This window comes from Carettochelys insculpta, chromosome 4, assembly GCF_033958435.1.
Source record: "Carettochelys insculpta isolate YL-2023 chromosome 4, ASM3395843v1, whole genome shotgun sequence".
Lineage (NCBI taxonomy): Eukaryota > Metazoa > Chordata > Testudines > Carettochelyidae > Carettochelys > Carettochelys insculpta.
In genome coordinates, this window is record NC_134140.1 from 139305535 (window position 1) to 139325751 (window position 20217).

General features: G+C 43.7%; 1 protein-coding gene across 4 annotated transcripts in view; it reads right to left on the minus strand.

Annotated features, from left to right (window-relative positions):
* Nucleotides 1-1600: 1600 nt before the first annotated feature.
* MFHAS1 (multifunctional ROCO family signaling regulator 1) overlaps nt 1601-20217 on the minus strand; it is a 64519-nt gene continuing 45902 nt past the window's right edge. For 2 of the 4 annotated variants that reach the window (XM_074993959.1, XM_074993957.1), the window contains exons 3-4: nt 17081-17529; nt 1602-6799 (exon numbers count right to left, since the gene is read on the minus strand). In XM_074993959.1, coding sequence (XP_074850060.1) covers nt 17526-17529 — 4 coding nt within the window. In that variant the 3' untranslated portion in view covers nt 1602-6799; nt 17081-17525. Of the gene's footprint in view, nt 6800-10229; nt 10297-17080; nt 17530-20217 lie in introns of all 4 variants that reach the window. The other 2 variants (XM_074993958.1, XM_074993960.1) reach the window with 2 other exon arrangements.

The window sequence follows — 20217 nt, forward strand, 5'->3', positions numbered from 1 at the left end:
TGATCACTGCTTCCCAGGTTGTCACCCATCTCTACCGTCCCTATTAGTTCCTCCGTTTGGAAGCAGCAGGTTGAGCCGCACACAACCTCTGGTCGGGTCCTTCAGTACTTGTACCAAGAATTGATCCCCAACATTCTCCAGAAACTTCCTGGACTGCTTGTGTACCACCATATTGGTCTCCCAACAGATGTTAGGGTAATTAAAGTCCCCCATGATAACGCAAGCCTGCGATCCGGAAACTTCTCTCAGTTGTCCAAAAAAAGCCTCATCTACCTCATCATCCTGATTTGGTGGCCTGGAGCAGACACCAACCACCACATCTCCAGTGCTGCCTACATCACTAAGCTTGACCGATAGATTCTCAACAGACTTTTCTCCCTCTATGTACTGGAGTTCCAAGCAATCATAGTACTCTCTTTCATACAGTGCAACCCCTTCTCCTTTTCTCCCATGCCTGTTCTTCCTGAACAGTTTATACCCTTTCATGACAGCGCTCCAGTCCTGCGCGTCATCCCACCAAGAGGGAAGAGGGATGAAGAGGCAGCAGGGGCCAGGAATGATGGGGACCTGGGGGTTCCCCTATAAATTTAAGACTTTTTTTCCCCCAAAGGCACTAATCCATGAGAATATTTAAATATGAAGCCTGAGCACTTGAGCAGTTGCACTGATTTCAATTAACCACTTAGATGCTTATAACTGAATATATGCTTAAAGGTTTGCTAGATTGAGACCTTAATATTGGAATATATTATAATAAATAATAAAAACTGGGAACTCACATTGTTAAACTTTGAACTATTAACAGCAGAAGGGCTCAGCTGTGAAGTTTTGATCAAAAAGTTCCTAAACTTCAAATCCAAACCGAAGCCATTTCACAAACTGGTTGAGATTTGGCGTTCTGAACTGGCCTATCATAAAAATAAACCTGCGCTGTGAAGTTGAAATCTGGACCTAGCGGTGATCATCCTCATATTACAGAGCGGTTTAGATTGTGTGCTACTTTTGGGTCCATCTCTAGTTAGAAATTAACTGTTAAAGAGAAAATGGAATTGTAGACCAGCTCAGAAATGTGACTGGTAACTGGGCTGGATACAGAAAATTAAAATATTTATTTTCCAAAATGTCTTTCACAACACTTCACAGAATCATAAGGTTAGAAGAGACCTCAGGAGGTTATTGAGTCCATACTCCTGTCCTACCTCCCTCTGAAAGCAGCATCAATCCCAACTAAATGGTCTAAGCCAGGGCTTTATCAAGTTGAGACTTAAAGACCTCTAGGGAAGGAGATGCTACCTCCTCCCTTGGTAACTTATTCCAGAGCTTCACCACGCTCCTAGTGACATAGTTTTTCCTAATATCCAACCTAGACCTCTCCCATTGCAACCTGAGACCATTGGTCCTCATTCTATCATCTGTCATCACAGAGAACAGCCTCTCTCTCTGTCCTCTTTCGACTTCTCTGCCTCCTCCCCTTTCACGTAGTTGAAGGCTGCTATCAAATTCCCGCTCATTGTTCTATAGGCTAAAGCCCAAATCCCTCAGCCTCTCCTCAAATTGTGTGCTCCAGCCCCCTAACCATTTTTGTCACCCTCTGCTGGAATCTTCAGTGCATCCATATCCTTTCTGTAATGGGGAGCTCAGAATTGGATGCAGTACTCCAGATGCAACCTCACCAATGTCAAATAAAGGGGAATAATCACTTCCCCAGATCTGCTGGCAGTGCTGCTCCTAATGCGCCCTGGTACGCTGCTAATCTTCTTGGCTACAAGGGCACACTGTTGGCTCATATCCAGCTTCTCATCTACTGTAATTCCCAGCGCCTTTTCATATTCTCCTGCCATGAATCCATGTTTCCAGGTTTGTTAATGATGCACCATATTCAGCATGCTTAGATACTGTCGATACCAGAAGAGTTTGCTGACAGAAGACACATCACAGCCCCTGGAAGGGAATAGCAAGAGATTGTCTGATAGTTGTTCGGCTCAAGAGAGCCAAGGTCGTCTTGTAACCCTAAAAGGAAGAGAGGAGCCAAAGACAAAAAGCCTCTCTCCAACCCAGTATACTGCGGATGTGTGTTTGTAACTTTAAGTTATTGCATTAGACAACCTTTGAGCTATGTAGCATCTCATCATAAAGGAGTGTGAGTTTATGTACGAAATAACGTAGCCAAGATGTAGTATTTTAGCATTTATTTATATGAACATTAAGTATGTTGGTAGTAAGTCTTGTAGCTGTGTTTATAGATTTAGCTTTTCTATATAATTATATTTTGTTTCATAAGCCTTGTTTTGTAGCAGCAGCTAGGTATTAAGATAGGCCACATCTACACTAGCAAGTTCTTTTGAAATATTTTTTGAAAGAGGCTCTTTTGAAATATGCAAAGGAACGTCTATACACAAAAAGCATTTTCAAAATTAAATTGAGAGAACATGGTGCGCCTTTCAAAAGCACTCTTCCACTCCCGTTTCAGGAAGAGCACCTTCTTTCCAAAGGTTCTCTCAAAAGAAAATGTGTGTAGACTCTCTGCGGGTCTTTTTTTTTCCTGAAAGAGCAGTCCTCATGGTGCCTGCTTTTTCGATCCCTGGCCATTCTTTCAAAAGAGCAGGGGCTGTGTGGATGTTCTTTTGAAAGAGCAGATCACTTTTTCAATCAGCTTTTTTGTGTGTGGATGTACTCCTTCGAAAGAAATTCTTTCAGAAAAGTCTATATATATAGTCTATATTAAGTATTATTAGTAAGAAATAGTTTATATACCTTAAGTCTGTCAGAAATCCTGGCTGTTCCTTTGTAAAAGAAATTGCTTTCTCTGAAGTGAGCTGTCCTTTGTATGAGTGAGGAAAGCGTAAATATGGGTGCATGTGCAATGAAATTAGTCTCCAAAGCCAGCCTGTCTGATAGCAGCACCTTGACAGCTAGAGAATAATAAGAGCTGAATCCTACAAAAGAACCCACAGAAGAGCCGGAAGCCCCATCAAGAGAAGATAAAAGTTCCACTGCTGTTAGCTGATGATTCATGGTCATATAAAAACAATGAGAAATCATGTGGCACCTTATGGACTAACAGACTTTTTTGCAGCATAAGCTTTCATGGGCAAAGACCCACTGCCTCAGAGAGTCATACAGAATCCTGGGACAGTGGCGATGTTTCATGGTCATACCATATCCTGGGACAGTCAGACATTAGAAGGTTGTGTTTTTCTTGCCGTCACCATACTGCAGGAAGCAGCTCCTCTCCATGGATGGTAGATTGCTCCTTAAATACTAGTCTGACAAGAGAGCACAAGCTGACAAGAGGGGTCATGCAATTGCCTTGCCACCCCAGATTTGTGACTCCAGGCAGACACACTGGACTCACTATTCCTTCACTTTCTCCACTGTATCTATGCCACTCTTTGCGTGTAAGTGTATGAGAGCAGGAGGATATGCATGTAGCGGTGTGTGTGTATGCTTGAAAGCCAATTCTCTTTTTTCCGTTAATCCAACAGTGGCATTTAATAAAATACATATGAGTGTAACCCTGTAGTGGTCTTCAGTGGAAATAAGGTAACAAAGATTGTACCAAAGGACTGGTTTGCAATATCTCAGTTCTCCAAATCAGTGGCTCTCAGTCTCCAAACCACTGAGCCGCTTTAAGGAGTCTGATTGCAGCCCCTGGTATCAGGACTCAGGTTTCAGAATGTCTCAGCTTCATGGGGCCTGTATTTGCTGCCCTCTAATGCCAGCCCAGCACTTGCAACCCACCACCCCCACATTGAGAAACAGCACCAATAAAAAGAGGTAGAGTTTATATGTTTTCTGATATTTAGATACAAAACAGTGACTGCTGGAGTTCCAGAGGGTCACACATAGTGTTACAGAAAAAGTGTTTACACTTTGTTGAGTTGTAGGATCGATCTGAATTTGTACTTTACCAAAGTAGGTAGTACTCAGCCTCTGGCTTAATCATGAAATCCCAGGTGTGCAGGGTGTGTACTATCATCTCTGTTCAGAACCAGAAATAGATTTTTGAGGGAAAAAAAAAAGGTGGCAATTCTGACCTGAGTTAAATGAATGGGAAGAGAGGCCTTGTTTCAAGTTAAGATCAGATTTATTTTCAATCTTTTTGGCAAGGATATTGTGTAACTTTCTGCCCAGCTGTGGAGCTTAATGGATAATTGTACCTGCAGCATCAGCTTTACACCAATACCAGCTGCTGTCCTTGCATGAGTGCAAATAACAGGGACAAGCCGAACATAAGCAGAAGTTCTTAGGAGGGGAAACCATTTGGGCAGAACCTTGACACAAATTTGGGACATGGCTTTTCTACCACACAAGGCACAAATAGAAGACAGAAGAGGCTCAAGGGGCATTTTCTGCAATGGGAAGACCTGCCTAGTCAGAATCGTTGTTCTTGTGCTTACTGGATAGAACTCTGGCCTTTCCGAAAGAATCTGACAGTTCCTCCAATGATGCTATCCCAGCAGGATCCAGCCTGGAGTCTAAATAGCAGAGTTCCTGGGGTGTCTGGTTCTGGAGCTGCCAGGTCGTGAGACAGGAAAAAGCTTACTGCATGAAGGATGACTGTTCCTGCCCAGCAAAGAAGCATTTCCACCTGTTTCTTCAGCCACTCTCATACATTTTCTGCATCCCTTCAGAACAGTGCCTGTCACCGGGGGCAAAGCCTTTGTCACTTTGGCAGTTTTAGGAAACAGCACAAAAATAATTTGCCCTGGCATAACTGCTATTGGTCAGAAGCACTATAGCAGGGACTAAATATGCTGATGTACCCAGAGAAGCTGAACACAGCTCTGCCTTTTAAGGTATACACAGTTACCAAAAATCCTTACCAGGGACTGCCCATGGAGAACCATCTGTTTCAGTTCTGATTCCTGGTGCATGAACCCTAAATTGCCTTTATGGACTAGAGTGCAAACTCACTTGATTAGCCCAATCAGTTCTTAACTTCAACTGTATTCAGATTTAAAACTGAATCCTAAAGCACTTAGCAAAGGCTGAACCTGAAGAGAATGATGTACGTTGCAAAGAGACTAGTCGGCCCAGCTCTGGCTGTAGGCAAAGCAGACAGCAGAAACGGGAACCAAGGAGTCAAACTCCTCTCTGGTAAGGACTCCAAAGATGTCAATGCAATTACAAAAGGGATGCATACGGTCTAGCAACAATTCAGTACTACAAGAATACTCCAAATTCCTCATTATATAAGATATATAAAGTAATACCCACTGGCAGAGTTCCCAACTTTCCATGCCCTCTCTGATTACGTACATGTAGGTATGCACATTTTCTGTCAACATGTAAAGTAAGCACAGAGTGACTTAACCAACACTTCAGTCCTGCAAACCCGCTTCTAAATACAATATAAAATGCTACTGGTCACACTCCAAAAATAATGATGCTATCTGCCTCTCATTGTTGCCCCAAGGGTAAGTGATTTATTGGTTTGCTTTTCTGTAGCCTTTTGAACTGTGCTAGGTCTGTAGAACACAGCTCAACCAGCAAGCTGAAGACTGGAAACATTAGTAAGCACAATGTGCGCTCTCTAGTTGAAAATATTAGCTACTATACATTTATCCTCTTACTTAAAAAGGGCTGAAATTCCCCATTAATGTCTCTGAAACAGTCAGTGCACTTTATTTCTTCATAACACATTTTCAAAGACAACAGTGCCCTGACCTGCCTCCAAGGGCCCATAGATAGTATTGGACACCCTAGTGGTTTAAATCCCTGCTTGACTGCAGCAGTTCATTATCTCCCAAGCACAATACGATAGTCAGGGGTGTGCATTCAGGCTGAAATTGTATGTTTCCCTGCACATCTTTCCCTAGCACTCCTTAATATCAAATCCGCCTTTGTGAGGTCAGTGACATCAATCTCACTGGTGTTTCACCTATCCTTAGCCATAGCTTATTTTCACTGAACTCCTAGTTCCCTTGCTCCTTATCATTGTACTATGCTTAAGCACGGCACTCAGAAGCAAGAATATTTTCAAAACAACAGCTTCTGGCTCCCACCACTTTGTTCTGCCTCAGGCTGTGAGATTTCTTTTTTTTTTTTTGGGGGGTGGTGGAGTTCTTGGCAGCAAAGAGAAGAAATACATGATTAACATCAGGCAGCATATCCTCATCATGGAGAGGGAGAATTATCTCCAGCAGCAGCTTCGCTGATGAGCTGTTCAACATTCATAGCCTGGAGTATACCAAGTCAGCAAATGTGTGTAAGGAGCACAAGACCAGTGAGCAATATTTGAATACAGTGAAAACAAACCAAAAACCTAAGAGCTATTTAGCAGGGCTCTCATGCAGAATATTGCACCCAGTAGTCACTAACACTGGAAATTTTAAACTGCATAGAAAATAAAATGGTTTTGCAGAATACAAAAATAAAGATACACTACAATGTTCTACACTAATTACTGAACAGCAGTAAATTTTGGTTGAGTGATCCCTCTTTCACATGAAATAGACCCATTCTGGAGTGCTGTAAATACTGCGATCAATCCCATAATTATGGCTATTTGAGTTCAGCAAACAATCCCTGAGAAGCCATTCACAACGTTCGTTTGTCAACCAGCTCTTTCTTGGAGGATGATGAAGATTTTGACGTTCAAGTGTAAAATATTTTTTCTTTTGTTCTTTAGCAAGCCACGGCATTTAGTCCTTGAAAACATTTTAACTCTTCTTGTGCATGAACACAGATCTTGCGAAGTTACTGGGAAACAGTAATCCAGCTAGGAAAGAGACTCCAGTCTGGTGTTTTCTTTTTCTCCCATAATGTCACAGCAACAAATCACCAGTTTCTTCCTCTGGGGAAAATAAAAGGGACATATCAGTGGCAGGGAAGAGAACATAAGAATAGCTATACTAGGACAGACCAAAGGTCCATCTAACCCAGTATCCCGTCTTATGACATCGGCCAGGGCCATGTGCCCTAGAGGGATGAACAGAACTGGTAATCACGTGATCCATTCCATCACTCGTTCCCAGTTTCTGGCAAACAGAGGCTAGGGACACCATCCCCGCCCATCCTCTAATAGAGCTGTGCCACATAGCTATTACTGTATTCTTCATGACTATATCTAATGCTTTTTTGACCCATTATAATCTTTGCCTGACTGTTGTGTGAAGAAATAATTCCTTTTATTTGTCTGAAACCTGCTGCCTATTAATTTTATTTGGTGATCCTTAGTTCTTTGGTTATAAGAAGGAATAAATAGCCCTTCTGTATCAACTGTCTGTACACCACTCATGATTTTCAGATCATAACCCTCATCCGTTTGTCACCTTTTTTCCAAGCTGAAAAGGCCATCTTATTAATCTCTGCTTATACAGAAGTCGCTCCATAACCCTACTCATTTTAATTGCCCTTTCTGAACCTATTCCAACTCAAAAAAAAATTTTTAGGTGGAGTGACTAACTGTACACAGTATGCAAGATATGGGCATACCATGGATTTGTACAGAAGGACTGAATTTTCTGTCTTGTTATTTATCCATTCTTAATGATTGTTTGTTTCTTTGACTGCCATGGTACACCAAGTATGTTTAAAGACAACTATACACAGTGACTCCAAGATCTCTTTCTTGAGCGTTAACCGTTAATTTAACTCCATCTTTCTATATGTATAGTTGGGATTATGTTTTTCAATGGGCATTATTTTACATTCATAAACAATAAATTTCATCTGCCATTTTTTTGACCAGCAAAACAAAGGAGCAGAAATGTAGCACTTTAAAAGCTAACAAAATGATTTATTTGGTGATGAGTTTTTATGGGACAGACCCACTTCATCAGATCCCAGTTTTGAGAGATACTTTAGTACCTCTTCAGTCTGCCTGTGGCTCAACTATCTTGAGAAGTGCAGTATCATCTGCAAATTTTGCACCACACTGTTTACCCCCTTCTCCAGATAATTTATAAATATGCAGAAATGCTTTGGTCCCAGAATGGATCCCGGGGGGGATGCCTCTATATAACTCTATTCTGAAAACCAATCATTTATAGCAACCCTTTTTTCCTACCTTTTAACCAGTTACCGATCCATGAGAGGACCTTCCCTCTTATCCCATGACAACTTTCTTTACATAAGAGCCTTTTGTGAAGGACCCTGTTAAAGGCTTTATGAAAAACCTGAAGTTCTCTATATCCACTGGATCCCTGTTGTTCACATGCTTGTTGACCCCCTCAAGGAATTCTAGTAGATTGGTGAGTCATGATTTCCCTTTACAAAGGCCACAGAATAATAAAATACTAGAATTGGAAGGGACCTCAAGAAGTCATCAAGTCCAGTCCCCTGCCCTCATGGCAGGACCAGGCACCATCTATATAATCCCTGATAGATATTTATCTAACCCATTCTTAAATATCTCCAATGATGGGAGATTCTACAAACACTCTAGGCCATTTATTCCAACAATTAACCACCCTGACAAGTAAGGATTTTTTCCTAATACCCTATCTAAACCTTGATTACTGTAATTTAAGCCCAGTGCTTCTTGTACTATCTTCAGAGGCTAAGGAGAAAAATTTTTCTCCCTCCACCTTGTAACACCCTTTTAGGTACCTGAAAGCTAATATACCTCCTCTTAGGCCTGGCCTCAACTAGCAGACAAAATCGAGTTTGAGGGACTTAGGATAATTTTATAAAGCATCAGTCTTCACCACAGGGCTCATTAGGTTGATTTTAAGAGGCTCTAAAGTTGCCTTTTGTAAATCTGATTTCACGAGAAGTAACACCAAAATTGATTTTTCAATGTCTACTTTATGCTAGTGCAGATGGCAGCATTATTAAAATCAATTTTTATTAGCCTCCAAAAGTATCCCACAATGCTTCCAATGTGTTTTTTCTGGTCATCGCTTCACCTCTGATTTTCTCCAGGTGAGTAGGAAGTAGATGACAGTCTGGCATCAGGGGCCATCAGTCTGGGAATTTTGAATTTATTTCCCTTCCTTTCTTGCCAGCATGGCAGGCACACCTCAGGAGCACACCTCAGCAGCACACCTATTCATGAGTTCACAAGATCGCGAAAGAGCCCCAACATGGAGCAATCAGGATATCCAGAACCTCATTACTGTGTGTGGGGATGAATCTGTCCTGATGCAGCGCAGAACCAGCAAAAGAAATGTCGACATTTATGCCAAGATATCACAAAGTCTGCTTCACAAAGGACACATCAGGGACGCACAGCAGTCCCTGCACTAAAAATCAAGGAGCTCAGGCAGGCATACGAAAAGACCAAAGAAGCCAATGGTTGGTCTGGGTCATTGGAACTGGTCCCCTCATCCCAGGAGGTTTCCAAGGCAAACTGTGATGCTGGAGAGGGACTTCTGGTGAATATGCTTTTTTTTATACTGATAGTACTATGATGCAAGCATGGCAGGATGGATCTATGCCCATGTCCTCTAGAACAGCTTGTTAACATTTCTGGGGATGGAGCTCCGATACTGTTTGGACATTTCACCGAAGGTTTTAGTCAGACACTTTTGGAAACTCCTCATGAGATTTTTGGGGGACCTGACATGCCTGCTTCCATGGTAAGACACGTTTCCACACCAAGCCACTGATAACTAATCTGGAATCATGGCATCACAGAGCATTCTTGCATATTTTCCAGCCTGGTACTCAGACAGCATGAGTATTCTTTCCTTCTCTCTTTTTCTTATTCTGAGGAGGCTGATGTCTCCTTTGGCAACCTAGAACGCATGTGAAGTTTCATGAGTCACTGCAGTGACTTTTAATTTTTCCCTATGACTCAGAGCAGAGCAAAACTCAGGCAGCCTGACTATGGCTTTTAAATCGTGGCATTGCCCAAGAATCCCACATGGCAAGCTCCCCACACCCCTGGGCTGATAGGCCATCAAACCTGCATCACAACCCCATCCTACTTCCCTCCCCGGGGATGGCGGGCAATAGGACCTTGCCCTGGTTTACATGCACGCCTGCAGTGATTTTTAATGATTTTTAACTCCTGCAGCCTGCTTTTAAATAATAGCACTGCTTAAAGACTCCAAGGTGATGAGGCCTCCCCCGCTTCCTCCCGTGGCTTGTGGGTGATCAGACATGCGGCACAACCTCCAGTTTTCAGTGGCATGCCCCATTCAACTGCTGCCACTTTATTTTTTCCCATTAGCCAAAAATATTTACCATTGTGTGCAAGGTAAACGTCAGCTGTAGACGAGCTTGAATCCTTCTTGTTGGATTCATGCATTCTAACCATTAAGAGTCCAGAGACTGACCTTGTTGTAGACATATGTTCTTCAATAGAGACAGCCAGCCGTTCAGTGTGTCAGTATGATCGTTGTTCTGAGTAAAAATTAAAATGTTGCTACTGACAATGTGCTTAATATTTCAACTTTTTTTTTTTATAAAGAAAACAGGAAATGTCCTTGGAAGCAGGAGTGCAAGGACTGGTACCCCCACTTCCTTCACTGAAGTGAGGTTGACACAAATATGTAGGAGCAAAAGACAAAGCAGGAGCTCATGGCGCAGCACTTTGAAGAGGCATAAGAAGAATGTGTGGAAGCCGCCCTGGACACTCAGGACATGCAAGAATGGAGGAGACAAATGCTGGATAATCATACTAAAGTGCTGTCCCTAATAAGGCAGGCAGAACTCATGGAATCAATAATTTAAAGAAGTAACTGTTTCCCCCATTCAGTACATTCCCCATTTCAGACTTTCCTCCCCACATTGTCCCCTTTGCTGGTTGTGGCCTCAGAAAGAGAGGGTGAAGGTCATGGACATCCCTATAGTCTACTCCCAGGGAATCACTGCACAGGAGGAGGCTGACATTCCACCAAATATGGCATCATTATCCTGTTGCTTTCCCTATACCCATTCCTTTGCCATTAGGGCCTCCTAAATAAAAAAAAAATGTAGGTTGGATAGAAAAAAAAGTTTCATTTATTAGTTAACATGCTTTGCAGTTGGGTATGGTTGTGAGGGCAGGCATGCAGTTGGAGATGGTTTCATAAAGGGCAAGCACACATCATGGGGGGGGGGGTCTACTTAACAACAGCAAATTCAGATACCAGCCTGCGCATTCATAAATTTAGTTTTCAAAGCATGGCTGATTTGCACTGCACCTCTCTGCACTCTCCTGATGGCCCTTGTGCCCTCACAATTACTAGCCATGAGATCTGCCTCTACCCCGCCATGCTGGCATGAAATTCTCCCCCTTTGCCCCACATATGTTATGAAGAATACATTAGACCCCTATGACAAGGGAAATGTTTCCTCCACTGCGGTCTAAGTGGGTCAGAAGGCAAAGTGGTGCACTAGTACTCACTTACCCCTCCCCTGCAGCATGGTTGCATGCTTTGGGTCCCAATGCTCTTCAGCTATATGGGGGAGGAGTCACTGCACAGGGAGCTCCTCCCCATCCACCCAGCTCCCCATGCATCCAAACATACCCCTGCACCTTGTACCCTGCTTCTGCACCCCCAAAACTCCCCTTGAGCCCCCAAAACTCCCACCCTGCCAAGCTTCCCCCTGTATCAGAAGCCCCTATACCTAGACTTCCCACATCCAGAAACTCTGCACCCAAATCCCCACTTCCAGAGATTCACCCCCTGAACTGGGAGTTCTACACACCTGTATTCCCACCTCACTGAGCCCCAACCAGCTGCATCCTGACTCCCATCCACTAAACTTTACTCCTCCTAGCACTCAGATTTCCTGCTGAGTTCCCCCCTCCTTGACACCCCCCCATAAGCCTTAATTACCTTCATCTAAACTCCCCTGCAGAGTCCTACTCCTATTCCTCTGGCCACCAGAACAAGCCAATGAGTCCCTATGCATCCAGATTCCCTGCATCGAGCTTCCTGCGCCCTGACTGCACCACACAGAATCCTAGTATTCTTTAGGGAATTCTATGCCAAAAATTAAAAATTTTAAATGCTGCAAAATTTGTCAAAACAACAGGCATTCAATAACAGTATGACATTTTCCATTATTTTGGCAGTTTATTTCAAAACACTTGTCAACTAAGAACTGAAAATGGTGTGACTATATTGTGTGATTTTTGACAAAATATGCAGATTGATAGTGTTTTAAAATATTGTGTGACCTAAGCAGGGTGGAGGAGCACTCTACCTCCCTGTTCTGAGGCTGGGTGTGGCAAGAGCACAAGGTCTTCAGCAGAGGCCATCAAGACCTAGTTCAACTTCATCACACCAGGTCCGCTTCCTTGTTTACAGTACCAGGCTTTCCCTTGGCAAAATGTCAAGAGAACACCATACATTTGCTTGGGGTTAAATTACAAAAAAAATGTGTTCACGAAGCAGCCAGCCCTCTCTTAGTAGTAACAAGGGAGCATGCAGGTCTGATTTGCCTTACTTTCCTAAGCTGTTGGCATTTTAAACCCACTCTACATTGCTGTAAGTGGCTGCAACAAAGGCGGGGCAAAGTGAAATCAGCCCCATCCTTCCTCTCCCCAGATAGCTTCCAGGACTTATGCTAGGAGAGCTGTGCATCCTAGCCTAGTGAGAAACTGCTACTTCCTTTTCCACCTCACCCCTTTGCAATAGATGGCCAAAACCTAACACACACAGTGTAGAATAGTTATGGGCAAACCAGGCTAATGATTGAACTACAAGTGGCCCTCCCTCATCCCAGTGGGCTACAAGACTGAATTCGGTCACATGTGCTAACAGGGACCTCAAGAATAAGATTAAATACATTAATACACAGCATTCTGAATATTTCAAAACAGGTATGAATGGTTTAATCACATATATATTAACAGGACTGTCATCAATTTCAAATAATAAAAAACAAACGTACACGAATTTTATAATACAGCATGCTCAGTGTGACTTATGGTTGGATCTCTCCAAGTGCTGTACATTGGCTGATTATTCAGTCAGTTCCCACTCTTACTCCTCTGTCCCAGAGCTTGAATGCTGCCAGCTGTATTCAAGCTCTGGGAAGGAGCATGAGTCAGATGATTCACAGTGCTCTAACAGTGCTCAGAGAGAAGAGGAGTATTCCATCTCTATCTCTACTTCCCTCCCACCCGCACTCCCAGCATTTTCAGAGCCCTGCAATCAGCCAATTTGCAGTCAGCTGATTCAAGGCATTCCAGCTCTGGAGGAACGGATCTGGAGTGCAAACTGGCTGACTTCCAGTGCTCTGGAAGTGCTGGGAGGGAGAGGGGAGAAGTAAATGCGTAGCTCTGGTGCCCACATGGGCAGAGAAGTGCACAGAGGAGAGGAGCAGCTAGGAAATCCACAGGCTGCAGATTGCCTACAATTGATGTAGAACTTTTCCCTTGTAAGATGACAGCTGTAGCTCCTGCAAGCTAGATTGCAGGCTAGTGTCCCACCAGGAACAGAAGCCAGCAGCTTTCAGTAGCAGAGTCCTACCCAGCAGTATATCTAGAAGAATGGGGAGCAGAGCTTTCAAAAAACATCTAGGTCTCATTTCAACGGAGCACTTTTTTCCTCTCTGAGGGTTTGTCTACACTAGCTTCCAAAATTTTGAGGAGTAAAGGGACTATGAAGTAGCCTGGACACTTCGAAGTACCGACAAGCAAGCTGTGGCTAGACACGAGCTGGCACTTCAAAGTTTAACGCTTCGAAGTTGCTGTGGGGGTGGGGGAAATTTGCTTAATGAAGTGCTGCATATGCACCACAGCACTTCATTAATGAACTCCAAACACCCTACTTACCATCCTCCCTTCCACCATCAACCTTAGCCTGGACCAGTCCACACAAGAAATTCACGTCCTGGACACTACTGTGCAGATAAGCGATGGTCACATAAATACCACCCCATACCGAAAACCCACGGACCACTATACTTATCTACATGCCTCCAGCTTCCATCCAGGGCATACTACACGATCCATTGTTTACAGCCAGGCACTGAGGTACAACTGTATTTGCTCTGATCCATCAGACAGAGACAAACATCTACAAGACCTTTACTAAGCTTTCCTCAAACTACAATACCCACCCAAAGGAAGTGAGGAAACAGATTGACAGAGCCAGATGGGTACCCAGAAGCCACCGGCTACAAGGAAGGCCTCGCAAGGAAAACAATAGAACACCACTGACCATCACATACAGCCCCCACCTAAGGCCTCTCCAGTGATCTGCAACCCATCCTGAACAAAGATCCTTCACTCTCACAGACCTTGGGAGGCAGGCCTGTTCTCGCCTACAGACAGCCTGCCAACCTTAAACAAATTCTCACCAGCCACTACAAATCACAAACCAGTGACTCTAGACCAGGAACTAGCCCCTGTGACAGTCTTTGCTGCCAACTCTGCTCACATATGTACACAAGTGACATCATCACAGGACCTAACATCAGGGGCTCCTTTACCTGAACATCTACTAATATAGTATGTGCCAGCAATGCCCCATTGCAATTTACATTGGCCAAACTGGACAGTCTCTCCGTAAAAGAATAAATAGACATAAATCAGACATCAGCAATGGTAATGTACAGAAGCCTGTGGGAGAACATTTCAATCTCCCTGGACACTCAGTGGCAGATTTAAGGGTGACAGTTCTGAAACAAAACAAATTTAGAAATCAAATGGAAAGAGACATCTCTGAGCTGCAATTTATTTGCAAATTTGACTGTATTAATCATGGATTAAACAGAGACTGGGAGTGGCTCGCAGCTTACAAAGACAGTTTCTCTGCTCTGGGTGTTGACAGCTCCCTATTAGACGTTGACAAAGGCTCACATCCCCCTGTCTGATCTGACTTGTTTTTCTCTCTTTTGATAAGTACTGTTGATACTGGGCCATTTCCACCTTGCTGAATAGACCTTGTCAGCTCTGGCCCTCCCCCTCTACTGGGACCCCACTCTTTAAATACCCCTCTGAAACCACCCCCGCCCCCACTCATGCATCTGATGAAGCGGGTCTTTGCCCACAAAAGCTTATGCTCCAAAATATCTGTTAGTCTATAAGGTGCCACAAGACTTTTTGCTGTCTCTTGAAAGGATGCTATAGGTATTAACAGTGCTGCAGCCAATCATGTAGTGAGGTTTGGTTTAGAGCCAGTGAACCCTGGTGCTCATAAATGCATTTTGTAATGCCAGCCTGGAAATTGGGATTTCAGTTCTGGGAAAAAAAAAGTTTCAGGCAAAGTGAATTTGAGCTTTTTGTCCAATTCTGGGGACCCATTATAGAAAGGGTATGGATGCACTGGGGAGTCCAGTGAAGGGCAAAAAAAATGCTTAGGGGGGTGGAGCAGAAGACTTATGAAAAGAGGCTGAGGGATTTAAGCTTAGTTAGTCTTCAGAAGAGCTAGGGAGACTTTGATAGCAGCCTTCAACTTCCAGAAGTGGGAGCTCCAAAGAGGATGGAAAGAGACTGTTCACAGTTGTGACAGATGACAGAGCAAGGATCAATGGTCTCAAGTTGCAGTGCGGGAGGTCTGGCTTGGATATTAGGAAAAACTGTTTCACTAGAAGAATGGTAAAGGTCTGGAATGGGTTACCTAGAGAGGTGATAAAATCTCCTCCCTAAGAGATCTTTGACAGTCTGACAAATCCCTGGCTGGGACGGTTTAGTTGGAATTAGTTCTGCTTTCAGCAAGGGGTTGGACTCTATCACTTCCTGAAGCATCTTCTAACTCTCTGATTCTATGAAAATATCATCCTAAGTCAGGACAAAAAGCTACAAAACTTGATTTTTTTTCTTTGTGAGATGAAATTTCTAAAGTTTTTGTTTTGGAAATAATGACACATGACTTCAGGGGGACCACTTCAATGTTTCCAAAACAAAATATGATCCCTGGAATTATCTGCTCTGAGGCAACACAGGGAATTGACAATCTGGTCAACTCACTAAATGAGCTGTGGAGAGCAAGGGAACCCCACCAGACAGTACTAGTGGAATCAGCCTGTTTCCATGGCCCTTTCCAGTCTAAAAGCCAGTCCCCTGAGATGGAAATGTCCAGCTAGCACTGGGTGATTGATAAGGAATGGTAGTGAATGGAGGCTCCATCTTGCAAGAAAGCAGGTTTGTCAGAGAGGGGCATAGATATCTTCTCAGTCTCATACTTGTGAGTGTCATTTGAATGGGAAGGATGAGGCCAACATCCTATCTCTACATTATTGTGCATTCAGGACAGGATTCAAAGTAATAGCTCTGTCTGGAATGTAAAGAAATTCAGTTCAAGGTTTACAGACTAGTTCTCTTACAAACACCATAGAATCGCAAGGTCCAATATGCCTCCTGTTTTACCACATGTGGCAAACGAGACACTGCAGTGTGGCGAATGGAGGGCCCTCTGCCTGCCCTCCGCTCCCCACCACTTTGTGGAAAAAGCGCATGGCAGCAGTGGCTGGTGTGGCTCCAACCACAGTGCCAGCTGTGGGCCCAGCACGGTCTCCAGCTGTGGGGCCCAGTAATTGAGGGTGGGGCCCAGTGCACGTTTCTGCCTACAAGGCCCAGCAGTTGTGGGGTGGGGCCAGTGTGGTCTCCAGCTGCAGCGCCTCTGGTAAGTCACCAGCCATTGGAAGGGCTGGTGCCTGACTCTATGGGGGTGGGGATGCGTGTGGCAATCGCGATGAATCCTACTAGATGCCACTGCCATAGAAAGCAGGATATGTATGGGCAGTGTGTTGACTTGTGCAAGTAAGAGACATCAACAGGACATCAAGGACTTCAAATGTGTAGCTAATTGGTGAGCTGCAATTCAGTTTCTCCCAAACCCTACCTGCTACATACTAAGCATTATGTTTCAACTATAATCTAGCACATGCCAGCCCAGATCCTTACTGTCCTCTTATTCCATATCACCCTTTGATTCCTTAAATCCATTAGTAAATGATTTAGGTTCATGTACATTTACAGCCACATGGTTAAAAAAAATGCATTTGCAATTAACTGTCCAGGACAGTAATTTTGATATTGGTATTCATATCAGACGAAACCTTCTCTATTAACACAGCCCATCCCTCTACCAAGTCATGAGGGGAGTATTTGTGCCACAGTTTGTTATGGTGAAGGAAAGCCAGATCTCACTGGCCTGCTGTACCAGTCTGCTTTTAAAGTGATACAATAGCTATGTTCATGCTGCCAAGCCCCGCTGAAAAACATGACTGACACAACGTCACTCACCTGTGTGGGAACAACTCCAGGAAGCTCTACAACAGCAAATTTCAACTGACTTTTCTTCAGTTATAGCTGAATGAAACAGTACCAAGAATATTTTTACATTCATCAACAGGTACAAATGGGTGCACAGCAGGTAATCAAAGGGTCCATAAAATTTCAATCCCAGTGCTTCATCTCCAGCCATCAGTGCTGCCATCTGATTGTTGCAGACAGTGGTTTCATGTCACTCTAGTTCACCCATGACCTCCATATTGCACTGTACGCAAGTGCATCTCAAGCAGACTTACACACCTATGTTTCCACTTCAATTGTTCAGAGTTCCAAAGCCTGGTCTCACTGTAAAGGCAGGACTCCAAATCCGAGACAGAAAGTTGTGCTACAGATCCTTCAGCTACTCCACAGTTTCACGTGCCGCCCAATATAAAACCTTTAGCAAAAGCATTGCCATTCATCTGGAGAAGAGAAGGACAAAGAAACTATCACATAGCAGCAGTTCTTCATGGTGTGTAGGGGTCATCATGAACAGCTTAATACACATTATTCCAGTTGCCAAATTCTGTGACTACTCAGTCTAAATAAAAAGGTCCCTTTTTAGAACAGACAGTGCTGTTTTTGTCATGGGTTTGTTGACAAATGAGCTACCACCAAAACTACACAGACTGGAACACTTCTGTTAGGGGCTGCAAAGGACAAAATGCACTAATATTTAGGAGATAAGCCTTACAGTGATTGCGTTCCGTCTCAAACTGTTCTTTTTCAAGGTAGACATTTATCTGCTTCTGAAATCTAACAAAGTATCAAACAAAGGAGAGGTGCAGCTGTAAATAAGGAGCTTCAGGAGATGTAAGGTCTACAGATAGAGCTGTGTTTGAAAGCTGTGTCAACATACAACTCAACATAGCTTTCCACCTCTCCCAAGCTGATTTAAACACAGCTAACCCATTGCAGAGAGACTAGGGCAAACTGTGCTGAGAACAAGACCTGTGAGGTGGTGCCCATGAAGAGAACTGTCTACACACTCCGCTCACAGTCTCTGTACACTTTTTTCTACTACTACTATAAGTGCACACTTTCCCATGAGGGGACATACATGGGACATGAATCTCTGATGAGATTCACATGAGCAAAAAAAGTCTGAGAACCTCTGCCATACCAGTAAGTTGCATCCATAGAACTGAAGACATCATTTGTAAACCTGGCCATTTCAATCAAGTGATATGCAGTCAGAAAAACAAAAATAACATTTTTTCTTGTACCTGGAAGTTCTTTGAGATGTATGGTCCCTATCTGTATTCCACACGTGAGCAGGCATGTGCCTGACCAGAGATTTTAACAAGCAGTATCAGTTGGCCTGCAAACATGAAGTAGCTCTCCCCTTGCTCCCAAGTAAGGCCGTAAGAGGTAATGAGAGTTGATGCCTCTTCAGTTCCCCCTGCAAATCTAGCCAGCTCTGAAGCAGAGGGGATGAAGGGAAGGTCATGGAATACAGCTAGGACTATACATCTCAAAGAATTTCCCATTACAATAAGCAAACTCCATTTCTTTAAGCATTGGTATTTCACATCTGGGGATTGGCAAGCAGTGCTAAGTTTGGAAGTGAGTACATCTGCAGCAAAGGCCTGGACTAGTGTATAATGCCTAGCAAAAGTGTCTCTGGAGCTCAATGAGGCTGCTCTGCATATGTCCTCCATTGAGACTTCTTGCAGGGATACCACCATGGCAGCCTGTCTGTCACAGAGGGTGCTATTACATCTCCAGGAGCAGGAATTGAGTTGGCCTGTAGCACTTGATAATGCAGCCAAAACCCACTTAAAAATCCTTTGAAATCTCTCAGGTACTTCAATGGAGTGTCTTGCTGACTTTCTGACAGGTTTGGCTCTTTGCAGGTAAAAAACAAGTGAATCCCAAAATCAAAGGAGTGAAGTCATTTCTCTTCAGGAGAAGCATGGGGTTTGGACAAAGAGACAGGCAAGTGAATAGGTTGGTTAAAGGGAAATTCAGAGATTGGCCTGGGAAGACATTCAGGGTGAAGGAAAAAGGGACATTCTGTCCAGAAATACTGTAAAAGAAGGATCTTCCATGAGGGCCATCACTTCATTGATCCTCCTGATCAAAGCAATGGTCATAATGCCACTTGCATGGATGGTGGCATAGGGAGAGGGAGTAGAGAAGGGGACTCCCACTCATACCTTTTCTGGATTTGAACAAATGAAGAACGTGATGGTCCTGGCGGGAACCTGGGATCTGATGTGGTTCTTGTTCCATGAGTAGACTTAGTTGCCTGCACGCCTGAATCAATATAGATGAAGACTGAGAAAGTGTGTCACATTAGTACATGCTTCCACGTAGCCTACCAGCAATAGCAAAATTCTCACTGTAGCTTTGGTCTACAGGAAATCAAAGAAATCCAGCTGCATACCGGTGAGGAGGAAGGCTCTTGCAGAAAGAGTCCAATGTTGCCCCAATAAATTTTATCATCCTCACAAGAGATAAAACAGATTTCTTTCAATTCATGCAAACGCCTAGTGCTGTGAGAAACCAAATGAGGAATTGGTAACTGACCTGACCTCCCATTGAGAAGATTCTAAGTAATCCAAATACAGAAAAACTGTATAGCTCTGACATCCCATGTGTGCTGCCACTGTAGAAAAAAGCTCTCAAACACTCTAGGTGCTACCAGTAGTCCAAAGGGGAGGGCTCCAGAATTGGAAGGGTTCCCACATAAACTAGATGAACATCCTGTGGGAATGGAGACTGTGTACCTGAAAATATGCATCCATGTTGAGGGCTGCAAACCATATCTCCTCTGTAAGAGGTGACTATTAATACCAAAGTAACCATCTTAAATTTTGACTTTCAAATGAAGATTTTGAAATGCTGAAGATCCAGAATAAGTCATTCTCCATTTTTTGGGGGGGCTGTGGAAATGTGGATGGTAGAATGCTCTTTCTTGATACCGAGACAGGACCTGGTCTGTTCTGTTGACCTTAGGTGTAGAAGCAATTCCACTTCCCGTAGAACTTTCTCCCAAGAAGGTCCCATCTTCAGGACCCTTTGTCTGATGGGCTGGTAGTTAGGTATTGTGACCTAGTCCTTTCTGTTGCAGTCTGTACCTCCAGAGAGTTTGGAGCAGGGTGGGG